The 18073-nt window shown below is 44.3% G+C and overlaps 2 protein-coding genes and 1 pseudogene across 4 annotated transcripts in view; 2 read left to right on the forward strand and 1 right to left on the reverse strand.

The window, feature by feature from the left end:
- The window catches only part of meis1a (Meis homeobox 1 a), a 23398-nt gene extending 23198 nt beyond the window's left edge, over positions 1-200 (forward strand). For all 3 annotated transcript variants that reach the window (XR_003298758.1, XR_003298759.1, XM_026359367.1), the window contains one exon: positions 1-200. This exon is cut by the window's left edge and continues 408 nt beyond it. The gene's annotated coding sequence lies outside the window, so the exon portion shown is untranslated.
- A 10395-nt stretch (positions 201-10595) lies between these two features.
- On the forward strand, positions 10596-15547 carry etaa1 (ETAA1 activator of ATR kinase). The gene is made up of 5 exons (XM_026359555.1): positions 10596-10825; positions 12460-12591; positions 12787-12857; positions 13497-13609; positions 13927-15547. The coding sequence occupies exons 1-5, from the start codon at positions 10678-10680 to the stop codon at positions 15545-15547; spliced, it is 2085 nt and encodes a 694-aa protein (XP_026215340.1). The 5' UTR covers positions 10596-10677.
- Positions 15548-17331: 1784 nt separating this feature from the next.
- The window catches only part of LOC113161752, a 38336-nt pseudogene continuing 37594 nt past the window's right edge, over positions 17332-18073 (reverse strand).

The following is an 18073-nucleotide window of genomic DNA, read 5'->3' on the forward strand; positions in this document are numbered from 1 at the left end:
GCTGTTTACTGTGGATTCGGAGACAAGTTGCTGCAGGTGTTCTACTGCTGCCTTTTACATAAATCCTGTTTTACAGTGAGAGGACTGTTTGACTGTTCAGAGACCTCTGTCCTCACAAATCATTGAGTTTGAAAATAAAAAAGTGAAGAAACTTTGTTCCTCGATTTCCAAAATCTTTTCTTGTTGACACCACATTTGGGCTTTGGGCTCCTTGTATTCAGGCTTTAACAGAAGCTGTTGGTTTGTATGAGCACTTGACAGCAGAGGAGCAGACTGCACATGAGATCAGAGGTTCTGGATCCCGACTTGAGTATTTCTATTGTGGGAGAGTTTCTGGAGGAGGGGGCAGAGGTTTTCACTCTTTGCATATTGCTGGGGCAGCTAATGCTGAATGATGTGGGCAAATATTGAAACTGTGTCGCAGACGAACTTAAGTGAGTGTGTGTGGAACCAATATGCTTCAGGATCTTCACCAAGGCCTTAAGTCCAGAACCTGACCCAGAGCAGGTGGACATGTCTTTAGAAATTAAATCAGTCAATTACATTTTTTTGTGTGTAACATTATTGGAACCAGGTGTTGATGGTGATGTTTTTATTAACATTAACACAAATCCAGTGATACTGAACATGTCAGTCAACAGATTTTGGATTATTAAACTTTCCTTATGGTTGTGTTTAGACTCTCGCAGCAGTTGGTTACAGTCGGAAAAAACAGAACAGAAAAAATGAGGTCCAACTAAAGAGAAGAACTAACAGTTCTTTTCTGACCTGAACCAACCACAGCCCAGACACGTGTGGTTAGGGTTAGGTCAGAACTGTGATTATGTTCCCTACAGAGGTGTAGTTCTGTTTGCAGTTAGGGTTAGTGTTAGTGTTAGGATGTAACTCTTAGGAGGCGGTATTGTTTTATAAATGTCTCAAAGGCATTTGTCTGTTGCCTCGTGGACTCCACCGTGTGTGTCCGGCGTGTTCGTCACAGCCTCTTCCTGCTGTCTCACCTTCGTCTCTTGCTCTTGTTCATCGACAGCAGAGTTTGTTTGTGTCAGTTCAGTTTTCATCCTACATGCTTCTTGGCGACTTGATTGTTCCTACTCGCTCCTTCCTCTGCAGGTTTCACGTGAAGCGTGGCAGCACACGTGCTCATCCCTCTCTGCTTGTGTTAAACCTTTGTGAAGTTGCAGCTTTGAAACCCGACTGGTCTTAAATTGAGGTAACGATTTCAGAACGACTGGTTCAGCTGTAGATGAAAACCATCTCGTAGAAATTACAAATGTGTGTTTATGCTGTTAATTAATTGCATCAAATACATTTAGAGACAAGTGTACTTGTTTTCTTCATTTAGTTCTCTGGTGAGATCCAAACCGCCATCCTTTAATTTGAACTGGAGATCATCATCGTGTGTTGTCAGTCCACCTTTACACCACTTGGAATATGTCTCAGCCCTGTTATATTTTTTAAGAAGGCACAAAGAGCCATAAAACAGCCAACGTTGACCTCCATAGTTTCAAGTTCTAACTTTATTTTCCAGCTCTGTATGCCAACAGCTCAAATCAACAACTTGAGGAGTCGGTAGGTTTTTGGAGAAAAGGCCAAGAGGCCTTCACCAGAGCTGAGGGGAAACTAGAGTTACAACTGTAATTTCACGAGTAGTTTCTGAGAGTCACTGGTTTGGAGAGAAGAGACACCGACCCGCCATCAGCAGCTGGCTCGGTTTTCTGGCTCAGAGCCTGCTGTCCGGTTCGGTCTGAAATAATCACACATAACCAGCCGTCACTTCACGCAGCGTACATGCAGACCTGGGGGACGCGTTCCAGTCCACAGTTCAGCGGTGCAGCTCCCTCTGATGCAACTCTTCCCCTGGAATTTGACTGAAGAGGGGAAAAAAGGGTGATTTACGTAAATCTGCTCCAAACTCTTAAATGGAGAGATTAGTTCCCCCTCACGCTCCAGTTGGCCCCTTCAATGCATCTGCTCTCCCAATCCGCTGGGAGTTTCCTAGATACACCTCATTTCAAAGCCGGCAGCCACAAAAGTGTTCATTTATCTTCCTCTTAAAATCAATTACTAATTTGGAGCAGGGAGTGGAGCAGAGTGGATATTCAGCCGGCTTTCTGCCTTCAGGGGTTTGTGCTCAGCGGCAGCAGGAAACCCAAATTCTTCAGATGGTGCCAGTGACTTTTTTTCAACCAACTGGAGATTATTTTAAAGCAGAAAACACGAGAGTGAAAGCAAACAGCCGCCATCTGCTGACTGACAGGCAGCAGCTTCAACTCCCAGGTCGGACTGCCCTCTTTAGGGGATTTTGGAAACTGCCTTCATCTCTGTTTTTAAAACTGGCGCCTGTCAGAGAATCTAACGTGCTCACTTAAAAATGCAAAAAGAAATACAACATGTTAAAGAGAGTACAGAGGCTGCTGGGACTGGAGCTGGTGACAACAACACAGTGACTGTAAACACAAACCATCTCAGAGAGATCTGTACATGTCCTGCAGGAACACTCAGGCAGTGAACGCAGCACGGCAGAGCAGAACTCAAAACTATCATCTAAACAAATTCTGAATCTGACTAAACCCTTTAGTAGTTTATTTACACTGAGGTCAAAGTTTATCCTCTGTCTTTGTCACTGAAGCAGTTCCTCAGACCATCAATGCAAATTTGGTATATAGGATTTAATCCACACAGCAGATAAGGTACGGTACGGTACTACAAATGCTGTTCTAACTGGAAATAAAAAGAAGGTAAATCCACTGGTTCAGTATCACACTGACACAAACTGTTGGACTTGGCAACAGAGGCCACGTTCCATGGACCTTAGAACCTTGTAAGAGTCCACAAACACTAGATCCAATAAAAGACGGTGAATCAAATATGAAATGTAGATTAAGTTTTTTAATACAACAATACTGGGTCTTTTTAAAACCATCCACACAAACTGAAGCTGTATCTGAATCTTTCCCGCCCAAATGAAGTGCACATCTTTAGAATTAATGTAAAACTTTTTAGGTTGAATTTCCTCTCTGTGTTTCTCGCGGTGGGGGGCAGGGAAACGGTCAAAGAGGGATGCAGACTGGGGAAGAGGGCAAGGGAAGAGACTGGAGGGGCAGCAGAGGGCCCAGAGGGGGCTGGAAGGGAAAAGAGCGGGGATGGAGAGAGAGAGAGAGAGAGGAGAGGAGAGATAGCGAGAGAGAGATAGAGAGAAGAGAGAGAAAGAGAGAGAGCTAGAGAGAGAGAGAGACACAACACCACACAGAGAGAGAGAGAGACACAAGAGAGGAGAGAGAGGAGAGAGAGAGACACACACGAGAGAGAGAGAGAGAGAGATAGAGAGAGAGAGAGAGACACACACACATAGATAGAGAGAGATAGGACACACACACACACGAGAGAGAGAGATTAGATAGAGAGAGAGAGAGACACACACACACAGATAGATAGATATATATATAGAGAGATAGATACACACACACATAGAGAGAGAGATATATAGTACACACACAACACAGAGATAGATATATATAGATATACACACACACACATATATATAGACATATATATATATATGACATACACACACATATATAGATATATATATAGAGATAGATGAACACACACACACATAGAGATTATATATATATATAGATAATAATATAGATAACACACACATATTATATATCTATATACACACACACACATATATATATATATATATATATATCTATATATATAATATATACACACATAATATATATTATATATATATATATATATATATATACACACACATACATATATTATATAATATATATATATATATATATATATATATATATATATATATATGTATATAGAGAGAGAGGATGGAATTCCTCAGTTGGTATTGGTCCAGACTCACAGTTTGTTCCGTGTAGACAACTGGCTCCAGGGGGGAGGATTGACCGAGACTTTATTTTTCCTGAAGTTAAAATCTGATGAGTTAATAGAGCTGAATAAAATAATCTGTCACATACAACAGAACTCTCATGTGAGGTGTTTGATTGAAGATGATCTACAGGAGAGACAGCATCTTAATATCTGCCTGAGAGGAAACAGAATCCAACACCGAGCCTCCCTCTGAACCAAACGCTGGCTTCAAGTTTTTATCATTATTATTAATATATATATTATTCATTATCATTTAAATCAAGTTGTGTCCCTTTCTGTTAATTGAATGTCTGTAATGTAATGGTGGTGTAAAGTTCAGGAGAGATCAGTGTGAATCCATTTTCTTAATATACTGTATGTGTGTGCTGTGTCTCTCAGCAGGAAAGAATGCAGCAGATATGAAGTGATGCTGTTAAAGGAGCATAGGGGGCTCGTTCCCAGGGGGGAAGCTTGCCTGCGAGCTTGTGGAGGTAACCAGGTTTATCTAAACAAGCCGACTCCTAATTTGGACTCTAACGAACGTTGGTCTGAGCAGATTCAAATTCCAGGGAGACATTAATCTGCCTCCTCCAGGTCTGCGCCTGCGACCTGCTGGTCCATCAATACTGAGCCGCCATGAGCTCACTCTCTCCGTCTACATCTGTGGGATCCAGGAGAACTGAAAGGAAGGCTGGATAATTTATTGCCTTTAATTAAATGCTTGCTTCAGGAGGGATTAAATGTGTTTCCCCATGTGCGGGGCAAAAGGGGATGGTATTCAGTGTCGCACAGAGGATCCAGAAACTCGGGAGGGGGAGGATCATGGTTACCTTGAGAGAGGAAGTGGAGGAGGCGAGGTTGGGGAGACCAAAGAAGGAGAACGGGGGTCATTTTACCCCAGAGGGAGACGTTGACCTGTTGACAGGAAGTCAGCCTCGTTTACGCAAGACAGTCATCCACTGTTCACCTGAAAATGCAGAGCTGTCGTCTGGGGGTTATCACCAGTGATATCAGTAGTTTACAGACGATGTACTAATTAACATGAAATAATATAAATAGGAGTGATTTGATCATGAGGTTCAGGAACGTTGTTGGCTCAGAATAAAAATGGTGATGAGCTGATGGAGGAAGTTCATAGCCTGATATTTCACTGCAGTAGTTTGGGGTGTTTTTGAAGAAGAACACTGAAGGTAAGTTGATCCTCAAGCCTAAGCAAGAAGTCTGGCAGCGTGTTGTTGTAGCTGTCGGGACACAAATCTTTGGTTTAAGACAACGACAGAGCACTGAGACACCATCGTGGAGAAATCAGGCTTCTGTTTCACTAACGATTCTGTGTGAGCTTTACTGACTGGTCTCAGGTCAGCTTGATTTGTCCTGCTCAGAGGAAGGAGTGTGGCTGGGAGGAGAGAGAGGTGTTTAGATGGTTAATGAGCACGAGTGTCTTCACATTCAAATCAATTAACTCAGCTCGTTAGTGAGGGGTGGAGCCTCAACTGCTTATTTGTCAATAAAGACACTATTTAGCATCAAGATGGTGACTTAGGATCTGTGAGATCAAAGTATTGCGAGTATTTAAACCTGGCTAAATACTGCTATTTCCCAGTTTTCTAGTGTAGTTTATTGTCCTTAAACGATCTAAGTCAGCGTTTAGACTCCTCACACTGTGTCGACTGTGCTTTTTAAATCTGTACAGTTTCCGTACAGTTTCAGCTCTGACCCTAAAGGCTGCACAGCTGCTAAATGGGCCCTGAGGTGTGATTTCTCTAAGATTAATACAAATAGTTTTCAAATGTAATGAGTCATATCTGGAATAATCATACTGGTCATTTTGGAAGTCATCATGACTGTGTTGTTTCAATATTAGTACTTTTCTTTGCTAATGGGAGATTTTGCCCTGATGTCTCATTAGAAATGCAGCCAACCGTGCCTCTGCTGTGACCTTAGACCAAGAATCAATCCTGACTTCAACCTGAAGTCCTGCACGTTGGAGAGGGGCTGCCTTTTCTGTTCCACTGCTCAGAACCTCGGTGCCTGTTCTTGCTTCTCGTTTTGTACTTTTCACAAAAACAAAACGCTGAGATACCATGTGACACCGATTACGATGGTCCCATCAGCAGCAATAAATGCAGCATTTGTCCAGGTCTTACACATGCACGCTGCTTGAAACAGGCACTCTGTGGGCAATGTCTTGGACGGCTTTCAAATGGAAGTGACAGAGCCACTTATCATAGACTCTATAGACCCGTAATGAAACCGTAACCGGAGTCGTTTGCTCACATTAAAGTGGGTGTTGAAGTGAAAATCTGAAGGAAGTCTTGTGGAACATTAGACTTGAAGTGCGGCGAGCTGTAAACTGGCAGCTCGACTGAAGAGGATGTTGATGGGAATCTTTTCAGGCCTGTGATAGAGGAAAAGTTGCCCGTCTTTGCTTCGTGTGGCTTGACCGGTTCCAGGTGGATTTTTCTCTACTTCATGTTGTGATGCAGCCACATCTGGACAGTATGAGTGAGATTTCCCGTCCTATCAACGTCTATAAGTAAACGTGTGTTTAAATATGTGTTTAAATGCTACAGGGCGGATATTTTCCATACTGTCATTTCAGTGGAGTCACAAGGAAGAACGGCTGCAGTGAAACCAGTGTTTCCAATGAACCGCCTATGTTCTCAGCCCATCAGGAGCACACAGTATCTTGGAGGAGTGATTGAAGAACTAAATCTATGCAGGAGAAAGAAAAATAAGCAGGGAGCAGCTTCTCAGAGTGAGTCTGTTTAATGGAGGGGATTAAATTCATGGTCTTTATGAGACTAAGCCTCTAAGGAAGAGGTTCCCTACAAGTATTAACCAGTTATTAATCCATACATCGAAGCATCACTTCCATAATCAGCGAGTTTTCATTTCCAACTCAGGATGTTTGACTGTGCACAACTGTAAATTGTTGCACATATAACAACATCAAGGAGGAAAGTGCTGTAAAACGCGTTGTTACAGCAGAAGCGGTTCAAGCACAAGAGCTCGACCCCTTTTTGACATGAAGCTTCCACAGAGATTCCTCCTGAGAGCAGTAAAAGGCCAATAAATGAAAGTAGCCGTGTTTATAAGCACCTGCGAGATCTGCTGGATGTTGTAAAGTGAAACAAGAAGGATCCGTTTCTTCTGTGACATCTGCTCTGTACTCTGTGCTTTTGTATTCTGTACTGGGAAATGGCCGTCAATGTCTATCACAACTTATTGTCAAGACAATAAATACATAATTAGGTTTCAGACCAGTACAGCAGGCCTGTAGTCATGATCACAGGAGCAACAGGTAACACAGGACTGGGAATCCAGGGACAGCTGGTTCTCCCCACACCAACAGATTCTTTACACTGTGTTTACTGTGTGAACACGGCCACAAAGGTCTGGTGCATGAGAACGGCCAACTGAACCGGGACATGAATCCTGATGAGCTGGTAACATTTGAAGTGAATCTGTGTTGTCAACTCTCTTGTCAAACTGGATAAATTTGATAAGGTTTTAGCATTAAACACAAAATCTGTGCAGTCGACAGCAGGAGATCAGTTGAAAGTGTTTTCTTTCTCCTCCTCAGACATTAAATACCTTAGTTCTCACGCAGCACGATCACACTAGTTTCTGCCAGCGTTACAACAGTTCTGTTTATTTAACATTAGAGCCTCTTGTTTTTTAATTGTGATTTTACCTTGTAATTGGGTCCTGAGTGACCTGGGGCACATCATAGTCCGGGGGTGTAGATGGTAGAATTTCTGGACTTTCTCTGGGACAAGAACAATAAATTTAGTCCTAATGAACACCAGAGACGGGGCCAGGCTCAATAGACAGTGAAACGGAGCGACTGCACATGTGAGTTATTAACTCCCAAAAGTGGATTTAGTGTAAAGTTTCTCTTTACACTGTAGATAAATAACACATTTGTTACTTTGTCCTTTGCTTTTAGAACAAAGGATCAACACAGTTTTAAATCCTACAGAACATTTTGGTGTCCCAGCCTCATCCAGTAGCTGAACCGCGACTTGGGGTTTGATTTCAGCAGCGGACAGCGTTGAAGCGTTGTGCAGCGTTGATGCTGCAGTTTGCACCCTGGAGGCTCTGTGGCACTTCTAAGCAGACAGTGATAGATTGGTGAGATTAGAGAGCAGCACATCTGACACTGCTCTCTGATCTGCCGGCCTGAAAGCGCTCAGACCTTTTCTAACGAGCCTCTGCCAACGTGCTGGATCACATTTCAAAGAAAGACAATGTCTACTGGGGGAAAAGGCCCATTTAGCTTCTGCCACTGTAATGTAAAAAGCAGGTAGATACCGCTTCTCTTCCCGACGGCTCCGTTACAGATTCCTTCTTCAGTGCTCTGAAAGTCAGTGTTTTCTTTAGAGCAGCGGGCTGCTCTATTCAGTCGCACAGCCCAAGAAATTTAGTGCATATCTAAGTTTGGCTGCAGGCCAGCCACAGGGTCAGCGTGTCGGCCCAACAGGGTGGTGATGAATCACTCGGATTTCAGCTCAGTCCACAGCTGGTGAGCTGGAAAAGACAGTAAAATGGTGGGAGGATTATTTTTGGAGACCTGATGTATGTGGAACATGTTAGGACGCTGTCTTCAGGACAAAGAGCATGTTAAACTGTGTCAAAATGTGTCCAACAACTTCATACACGTTTTACAAATGACTCGTGCTGATGTTGTAAAATGTTTGTTGCTGCTGCATTTTTAAAATCAGCATCTTTTGTTTCACATGGTGTCAGATTCACTCCAGCAAACACTTCATAGATGTGAAATGTGCTGATCAACTGTTCTCTGATTTCACTGAAGTCCATCAAGCATGACCACCTTGGATCATGTGAACTGGAGGAGCCTCAGGATCTGTTTTCACCTGTTGTCATGTGAATTTACAGTTTGCACATTAAGAAAATGTGGGAGTGGAAAGAACTGGTAAAATATGTTAAAAACATGTCGCCTGGTCTTGATGGGCTCCAGATTATCTCCATCAACCAGTCAGCTCCTGAACCTCCAGGGACTAAACTACTGTTTAAACATGTTGTTGGTTTGTGCTCATTATAAAAGAGTTCACTGTTCACTGTTGATCTGCGACAGGAGAGACCTCTGGCATGAGACGTGGTGTCAGTGAGATGGTTACAAAGCCGTTCTCCACCTCTGCACCTTCACTAAATATTCATTCTGCACTGACACATGATTTTACTTCAGCTAAAATCTGTTCGAGGATTTGTAAATGTGTTCTCCAAACCTCACATGTACACTCATTTGTAAATGTGTGTATATATTTGTGAGTATGTACAGAAATGTGTTGATCGCTTAATGCTTATGCACATTAAATGTGTACATATATTGTGAGTATATATTTTTGTATGAAGGATGTGTCAGGTCATATTTATTTGTCTGTTTGACTAAATGATTTTTATTTATTTCTCTTATTTAGATGCGTTGGTTCAGTTTCTTTCCAGTTTTTTCTTCTTGCTCCCAGCGGGATGTGATGATTAAATCCTCCTTTGGTCAAACGCTGAAGGAGGATGAGGAGGAACGTTGCTGCTGACAGTTTCACAAACACCCCCTGCTGCTGCTGCTGCTGCTGGACTCGCCGTGCAGCTGCACCCTGAGCACACACACACGTCTATTTGATGTGTAATGTCTCAGAGACCTGAAATTAACTGGAATTTACTGCTGCTCTGCATCTGTGAAGTTTAATCACGATGATTGTGATTGTGTAACAGACCATTAGACCACAGCAGCACAGTCCACACACCCTGTCCTCATCACTTTAGTCCTGTTCATTAATACAAGCTAGCTCAACACACACACACACACACACACATCCATTTTAATTCATAGTAGAATATGAATCAGAATTAAAGTAAAACATGTGATAAAACCAACTTTCTGTTCTCATTTTATACGTAAACATTGTAAAAATTCTTCTTATTTGAACAAGAACAGCAAAGTGTGAAACATGATGCTGCCAATCTTCTCTAAACTAAATGAAAAATAAAATGTAGTTTTTCATAACCAGTCCGAGTTTGTCAGCACTTCCTGAAGCTACAGATCAATTATTACATTAATGAACACTGTTTTCACGCAGGAATACTTTTTAAAAGGCCCTGAATGCACCAGAGGATACACTGCAAAGAAAAACTAATGAATCAAAGTTAGAGGAAAACCGCTCGCTGCAGTTTGATCTCATTTAACGTCTTCAGGAAGTTGGTTCCATCTGTTTGCAGCTGAAGAGCTAAAAGCAGCTTCGACCAAGGTTTCACCAGGTGACTGCTTCCTGCAGACCAGCAGGTCACAGATGTACAGAGTTCGCCTCCATAGCTGGCAGACAGTATCAGGACCTAACAACAGCACTCATGTTTTTTCCAGGAATTTAAATGAACGTACAAATATAAATTTTAATCCATTTATTCTAGTAGGTTGTAAGTTACTAAAAACATTCACTTTATTCAAAAGTTTGAATATATCTTGTGGTTTCATTTCATTTACACTCAATAAAGAAATTAGTGGATTAACCAGAAAATTCCTAGATTTCTTCCACTACACTTTAAACTGTGAAATACTTTTTAACACTTAAAAATGAGGAAAATAGACTATTATAAATAAAAACCTACAATAACAACACAGCATTTTCCGAGCAGCTTTGTTGCTCTTGAACGCACCCTCGAAGGGAATTCTGGGAACGACAAGATGGCGGGACGCTGCAAACTTCCGCAGCCGAAAAACAAACTGTAAATAACAAAACACCGTTCAGCAGGAGAACCATGAACAGAACCCGAACCCGAACCCGAACCCGCAGACCGTTCGTCCCGCCGGAGCAGGCGGCGTCTCAACCGAGAGCGAACCGGCTCAGCAGAAGCTTCAGACAGACTCAGGCGGCGGAGGTGGATTCTCCGAAGAGCCGAGAGTCAGGTCGGTACCTGTGGGTCGGTACCTGTGGGTCGGTACCTGTGGGTCGGTAACCGTGGGTCGGTACCTGTGGGTCGGTACCTGTGGGTCGGTACCTGTGGGTCGATACCTGTGGGTCGGTACCTGTGGGTCGATACCTGTGGGTCAGTAACCGTGGGTCAGTAACCGTGGGTCAGTAACCGTGGGTCGATACCTGTGGGTCGGTAACCGTGGGTCGGTACCTGTTGGGTCGGTACCTGTGGGTCGGTACCTGTGGGTCGGTAACCGTGGGTCGGTACCTGTTGGGTCGGTACCTGTGGGTCGGTACCTGTGGGTCGGTAACCGTGGGTCGGTAACCGTGGGTCGGTACCTGTTGGGTCGGTACCTGTGGGTCGGTAACCGTGGGTCGGTAACCGTGGGTCGGTACCTGTGGGTCGGTAACCGTGGGTCGGTAACCGTGGGTCGGTAACCGTGGGTCGGTAACCGTGGGTCGATACCTGTGGGTCAGTAACCGTGGGTCAGTAACCGTGGGTCAGTGCCTGTGGGTCAGTAACCGTGGGTCAGTAACCGTGGGTCGGTACCTGTGGGTCGATACCTGTGGGTCAGTAACCGTGGGTCAGTAACCGTGGGTCGGTACCTGTGGGTCGATACCTGTGGGTCAGTAACCGTGGGTCAGTAACCGTGGGTCGGTAACCGTGGGTCGATACCTGTGGGTCAGTAACCGTGGGTCAGTAACCGTGGGTCAGTAACCGTGGGTCGATACCTGTGGGTCGGTAACCGTGGGTCGATACCTGTGGGTCGGTAACCGTGGGTCAGTAACCGTGGGTCGGTAACCGTGGGTCGGTAACCGTGGGTCGGTAACCGTGGGTCGGTACCTGTGGGTCGATACCTGTGGGTCGATACCTGTGGGTCGATACCTGTGGGTCAGTACCTGTGGGTCGATACCTGTGCGTCAGTACCTGTGCGTCAGTACCTGTGGGTCGGTAACCGTGGGTCGGTAACCGTGGGTCGGTAACCGTGGGTCGATACCTGTGGGTCGGTAACCGTGGGTCGGTAACCGTGGGTCAGTAACCGTGGGTCGGTACCTGTGGGTCGGTAACCGTGGGTCGATACCTGTGGGTCGGTAACCGTGGGTCAGTAACCGTGGGTCGATACCTGTGGGTCGATACCTGTGCGTCAGTACCTGTGGGTCAGTAACCGTGGGTCGGTACCTGTGGGTCGATACCTGTGGGTCAGTAACCGTGGGTCGGTACCTGTGGGTCGATACCTGTGGGTCGATACCTGTGGGTCAGTAACCGTGGGTCAGTAACCGTGGTTCTGCTGGTTTAGGATCGTGCTAGTCGCTGAACACTGAACCCTCTGTGACGTGTTAGAACCCTGATAACCCCCAACTCCCATTCAAAAACCTAACGACTGTCGGATCTCAGCTAGGTTCTAAGGTTCTGCATAAGGGTTCAGGCTTTTGTTCGGTACAGAACCCATTAACCTCAGTACAGACATGTAGGTGATATTTAAACTTTCTACTGCAGTGAAACAAACCTGGAGGAAAATATTTGTACACTTAAATTCAACAGAGATAAATAGTTTCTGTCTCAGATCAACAGTTATCAACGTTAAAACGTTTAGTGAACTGAAGTTAATCATGTCTTCTCCACCAGAGTTCAAGACCCCGACCAGGATCTCCAGGTCCAAAGTAGTTCATGGATTCTGTGGAGAGTCTCCACACAACGACTCGGACTTTCAGCAGGACATCGTCTGGGACGCGACGTCACCGTCGCCCAACAGACTCGGTAAAGAACAACATCCTGTTGTCTGGATATTTAAAAGTGATCTTACTCTGAAAGTAAAGTTTAATACTTCAGTTACTGAGATCAACATTTCAGTTATTTACTGAACACAAATGTCAACTTTTCTGCTTTTCTCTATTCTTTTCTATTTAAAGTTCAAATCTTTTGCTGCTGTGTGGTGGCTCTGTTTCTCTTCAGGTAAAAGAGGTAAAAAACATCAAGCCGGAGCCGTGGACATCTCTGAGATCGTCAGCAGGATCGCACCGAAGGTCGGTAACACAGACTGAGGTCAATTATCGGTGCTTTCAGTCCTTTTAGTCCAAACGGAAAAAGTAAAATGTCAGTGTCAGTCTTTAGACACGTTTCCTGTTTGGAAGCATGATCCTGCAGCTGCAGTTCTAACATCCTGAAAACTGGGTTTCCAGGATGTTAGAACAGCTTCTATATGAAGAATTTCACCGTTTAGACATGAAGCAGCTGCTGGAAATAAATAAAAACTGCCCCCTTACACGGTTATTAACATAAAACACTGTTGCTATGTTTGCCACTGCTCAACTTCAGAGCCATGATGAACCTCAGTCTGTTTTTTTATACCTGGAACATCCACCAGGTGTAGCAGAGGGTGAAGAGCACAGTGGAGCAGGGACACGGAGGGAGCAGAGTCGGCTGATTTCTGGTTTCATGCTACTATTTAAGTTACATTTCAAAGCTGTAAGATAATAAAATGAGATAAGATTTTTATTTTATCAATCCAGAAGCCACCCTTAAGTTGATCTTTGCATTTTGCACATTAGAGCTGAACGTCCTGTGTGTGCACTGGTAGAATTAGAAACTGTAATATAACTGAATACACTACTAATCGACGTTTATTCATTACAATGATTCTTGTATTTTGTCTCCTGTTGAAGCATGGCAGGCCGAAGGTCGCAGAGCCGACTTTACAGCAGTGGATTGGGGACAGCGCCACCATCCCCTGCACTCCAGATGTTCAAATTCCTAAACCCAAGAAGAAGTCCCCGAGGTGGGTTCAGAACAAACAGCCTGAACCTGATCTGGTCACTGTGATGATGAAGCATCTTTTTTGCCTCCTCTATAACAACATAGTAAACTAAAAATAAACCTCAAATCTCTGTTTTAAAAGCATTTATGCTCTTTTAGCAGCGACTACAGCGACAGGTTTTTTAGCAGTTTCTTCCTCTCAGGCTCTGTCTGACTGATTGATTGCACTCTGACGTTAAGGATGGTAGATTTATTTTAATTCTGCAGAAAATGCAATTGGAAAATGAAAGAAGAAAACATTGAGCCAGAGTCTCATGAAGTTCTTTTGTTTTTCCACAGACCAAACGGAGTGGACGACCTCTTAAAACTGGCCAAACAGTTTGACCTGAACATGTTCCGTCAGGATGAAGAGGAAGTGGAGGACATGCACCACCAGAGTCTGGAGCTCCTGTCCGAGGACATCTTGGATTTCGAGAACATCGATCCGAACAACATTTGTGGAGCAGCAGCTGGGACAGATGTGCGTGTGAATCAACATGTGGAGGACGATTTGGATTTTCTGTTTGATGGGCCGACTCAACACGTGAGCGAAAATTTAAGCCAGGTGTCGTCAGCTCAACCTTCACAATTTAAACCTTCTACGACTCTGACTTCTGGGGAACTGCCCTCTCATGGTCCCACTTCCATGGCGTCCACAACAAGCCCTAAAGACACTTCACACAATGACGAGTTTGAGGACGACTGGGAAAACGATGACTTACTAAATGACTCTTTAGTGTTTGAAATTACACAAAATCCACAGAACTTTGTTGCTCCGAAGCACAGCTCAACCCAGAAACCAGGCAGCGAAATGAAATACCAGACTCCAGCAAAGGTTCCTGTCAGGGGTGGTGTGAGTCTCCACCAGTCCGATGTTTCCAAAGTGGAAAAGGAAAATAGGAGACAAAGAACGACTTTCAAACTGGAGTCTAATCCTAATTTGTCAGAGACAGACAAATGGACAAACCTGAAGGTGGATTCCAGCTCAGATAAAGACAAAGCCACTCAGCAGACCAGGTTTTCATCCAGTAAGTGTTTTTCTGTAGAGCCAGGATCTCAGCACACTTGGCAAACATGTCAGTTGAATTCAGGACCTCAGACGTCACAGTTTTATCAGAGGACCTCTGCCGCCAGCACCATGTCTGCGTCAAACACAGCAGTCACTCAAACAACTCCAAAAGAACCCCAGGTCATGTCTTCCAACAGCACTGCACCTGCTGTCTGCGACTTCCTGGATCAGGACCTGGACTCTTTTTTCTCCTCTGACCTGGTTTGGGACGACCTGGCCGATGACGACCTGCTGTGTGAAATGTGTGAAGACGTGGAGAACCAGATCCAGAGTGCGGATAACGTGTCCATCAAACAGACTCTTCCTGACGTTCAGGTGTCGAAGCAAAGAGCAGCTCTGCAACCGTCCAACAGAACCTGGGCCAACAGGACCCAACGGGCTGTTATGCAGCCCTCTTGTCTCAATTACTCCTTGTTCTACTTCAGCTTCAGCCCGTCTCAGATCCACCTGTTCTACTTCAGCCTGTCTCAGATCCTCCTGTTCTACTTTGTTCTACTTCAGCCCGTCTCAGATCCTCCTGTTCTACTTCAGCCTGTCTCAGATCCACCTGTTCTACTTTGTTCTACTTCAGCCCGTCTCAGATCCTCCTGTTCTACTTCAGCCCGTTTCCCAGGTGACGTAAATGTGTCGTTAGAAAACGTCTTCGAAGTGAAACTAGCTTTTCGTCGTGAAAGCTTCCAGCGACTGAACAGACACCAACCTGTCAATGTCCTCTGTGACTGGATGGGAATAATTAATGGAGTCAGGCGGGAGAGTGTGGGGGGGTCGTTCAGAGTTCAGTGCTCCTCTCAGGTAACTCCATTTCACCTGCAGGTGAGTGTCGGCTGCAGCGGGGAAGGAGATCCGCTGTGAACACTTTCAGCCATGTTGTTGTAGGTGTCAGGTGAGGACGTGACACCGCTCATTCTGCTGCCGACAGGTCAAACACACCACCGGTGCCTTTGAACCAAACTGACCGAGGTGTTTTCAAATCTGCATGTTTGGTTTGTTGCAGTATAAAAACCGTGGATCCTGGTTTAAACTGTTGAAGCTCATAGTTAAAAACTATGTTTATATCGGAAACCGTGAAGCGGGCAGTTTTTGACCTCTTTGGTTTTCCATACTTCTGGTCTGATGTTGTGTTGCATTGTGGGACGTCAGAGTTTCCTGACTTAAACTTACTGTAGGAGTAAGGAGGTCCCGTCTGGACCCCTACTGGAGGTGGACCACAGCAGGGATTCGAACCCTGGTCTCTAGCATGGGGGGTGTAGGGGGAGTACCTACACCATCCAGCAGCAGCTTCACCTACCTGAGCTTTAAATCCTGAGATGATGCTTCACCCAACTTTCCCTGCTGTATAATTAACACCAGCTCCACTTGGCAATAAAACTTCACAGAAATCTCCCTTACAAATGGAGTAAAGTGAGTCCTGGAGCGAGTTTGGGACAAAGGCAGCGTGATTAAACTGAGGCAGATTACATCGGTGTGCCTGTGATTTGCAGCAGCGAGCAGGACTACCGTTACACACCTGTCTGCTGATAACGAGGCTCGGTTTACCTGCCGGGACCAGTATCTGCTCCATCAGACAGCTGCCAGACTGTTAATGAAGAGACTTGATGAGCCCGAGCAGACCGGCTGACGACCAGGGACAAGTTTTAATCTTGTATTTTATGTTATTGTGTTGAATACAGGATTTCTTTTCAGTCACATCGTTAAAATGATAAAGTCTAATGTGTTTTTAGGATTTTAGAACTGACATTTAACCAACTAGACATTTAAAGATCAAAGATCCGTTTATTGGTAAAAAACTGTTTAATAAAGTGCTTTATAGGAAAGAAACGTTACAAAATAAGAGAGCCAAGTTAGAGGGAACTAAAACCAGCACGATCAAAAAAATTGAACAAATCAGACACCTGGAGGACCACTTGTCTATTTAGCTTAGCTTAGCACAAACCCTGGAGGCAACTAGGCTCACTCTAAACAAAGGAATAAACTAAAACACAGTTCCAGAGCTTTCTGATTTAAATACTAAACTAACTCCTACTGGACACACACAGAACCTTCGTTCTTTAATGATCTGCACATTCCTGAACGTGTAAATACGACGCAAATGAGCAGATGTTAAAGGAACAGTTCAACATTTTATCAAACCCGTCCACTCAGCTCTGCAGCTGATTAAGATGAAGCGTTAGTTTAGATCTGGTAAAGTTTTCATTTTAAAAGCAGTTATTTGCTGAAATGACCATAATAATATAGGATTATATTATTAAGAAAAATATGTTCACATCATGACTCTATGAAGTTTGGTTTGTGTGTTCAATAAAAACGATGTGAAATAAAAGCTGTAATTTTCTAGCTAAGCTAAGCTAAGCTCATCCTGACTCCAGCTCTCTCTTCCCACCACACATTCGCCGCCATCTCTCTAAAAACTATTTTACAGTGAATTTACAGACCCAGCACACACACAGGTCTTATTTCAAAGTTAGAAAACTGGATCGAATCATGAACTTTCAGTACATGTACAGTTTAATTTTGTTTATATGTGAAAAACTGAGTCAACATTTAGAATCTGTCAGAACCAACATAGGTTTGATGGCAGGTTAGCTCCGACTGACCCGGACTCCGTTTATTCTTCAGGGCAGGTCAGGTGAGACTGTTCAGGTCGGAGCCCGGAGGTTCTGGGTGGCCTGCAGTCGCTGCCGTCTTCTCTCCATCGCCTGCTGCTTCTTTAGCTCGATCTCTGCTGCAGAACATTTACCCACAACTGCAGAGAAACAGACAGTTTCATGGTTTCTGCAGGTTAAAGCAGGAGAAAACTGCTCATTTACTCTTCAAGTGCATCCATTTAATTTGTGTACGTAACAATCATCCTTCATCAGTAAACACAGCCTGACCTGAAGGGTTCGAGTCAAGATCCAAAGGTGACTTTGATTAAAGCTTCAAAGTGAAATTTAGACAGTTTGAGGAAATATTTATTTTTCTTTACAAAAGCAATAAAACGAGAGGAGTCAGTATCTGCTAGAATAAAACTCGTCTCTCTTGTCTTCGTGAAGAGATGTAAATTAAAAAGTAAGTAATATCTTGAAGTGCCACTGCTGCTCGGTGTAGTGACAACCTGTGTGTTCGTGTCCTTACCTTTATTAGTCACAGCAGAAACCGGCTTGTTTGGCTTCTTGAAGGTGAACAGATCTTTGCTGGCTGGATGTGGTGCTGCCGCAGCCAACTGGACCCTGCTGCCGCCCTGGACACACGTGGAGCTGCTGGTGAATCCTGAGGCAGTTTGTGGGGGTGTGTACCTGTAAGAATCCTTCAGTTTGTTCACCTGCACACCTGCAGTGACATTAGAGGTAGAACCATCAGCCAATGAGCTGCCAGCTGGTCCATCTGAAGCACAGGGGA

Source organism: Anabas testudineus, chromosome 1, assembly GCF_900324465.2.
Source record: "Anabas testudineus chromosome 1, fAnaTes1.2, whole genome shotgun sequence".
Taxonomy (NCBI): domain Eukaryota; kingdom Metazoa; phylum Chordata; class Actinopteri; order Anabantiformes; family Anabantidae; genus Anabas; species Anabas testudineus.

Coding starts and splice junctions, on each gene's coding strand:
- etaa1 (XM_026359555.1), top strand. CDS start 10,678: ATGAACAGAACCCGAACCCGAACCCGAACCCGCAGACCGTTCGTCCCG. Junction 12,858..13,496: donor TCAGCAGGATCGCACCGAAG/GTCGGTAACACA, acceptor CTCCTGTTGAAG/CATGGCAGGCCGAAGGTCGC. Junction 13,610..13,926: donor CCCAAGAAGAAGTCCCCGAG/GTGGGTTCAGAA, acceptor GTTTTTCCACAG/ACCAAACGGAGTGGACGACC.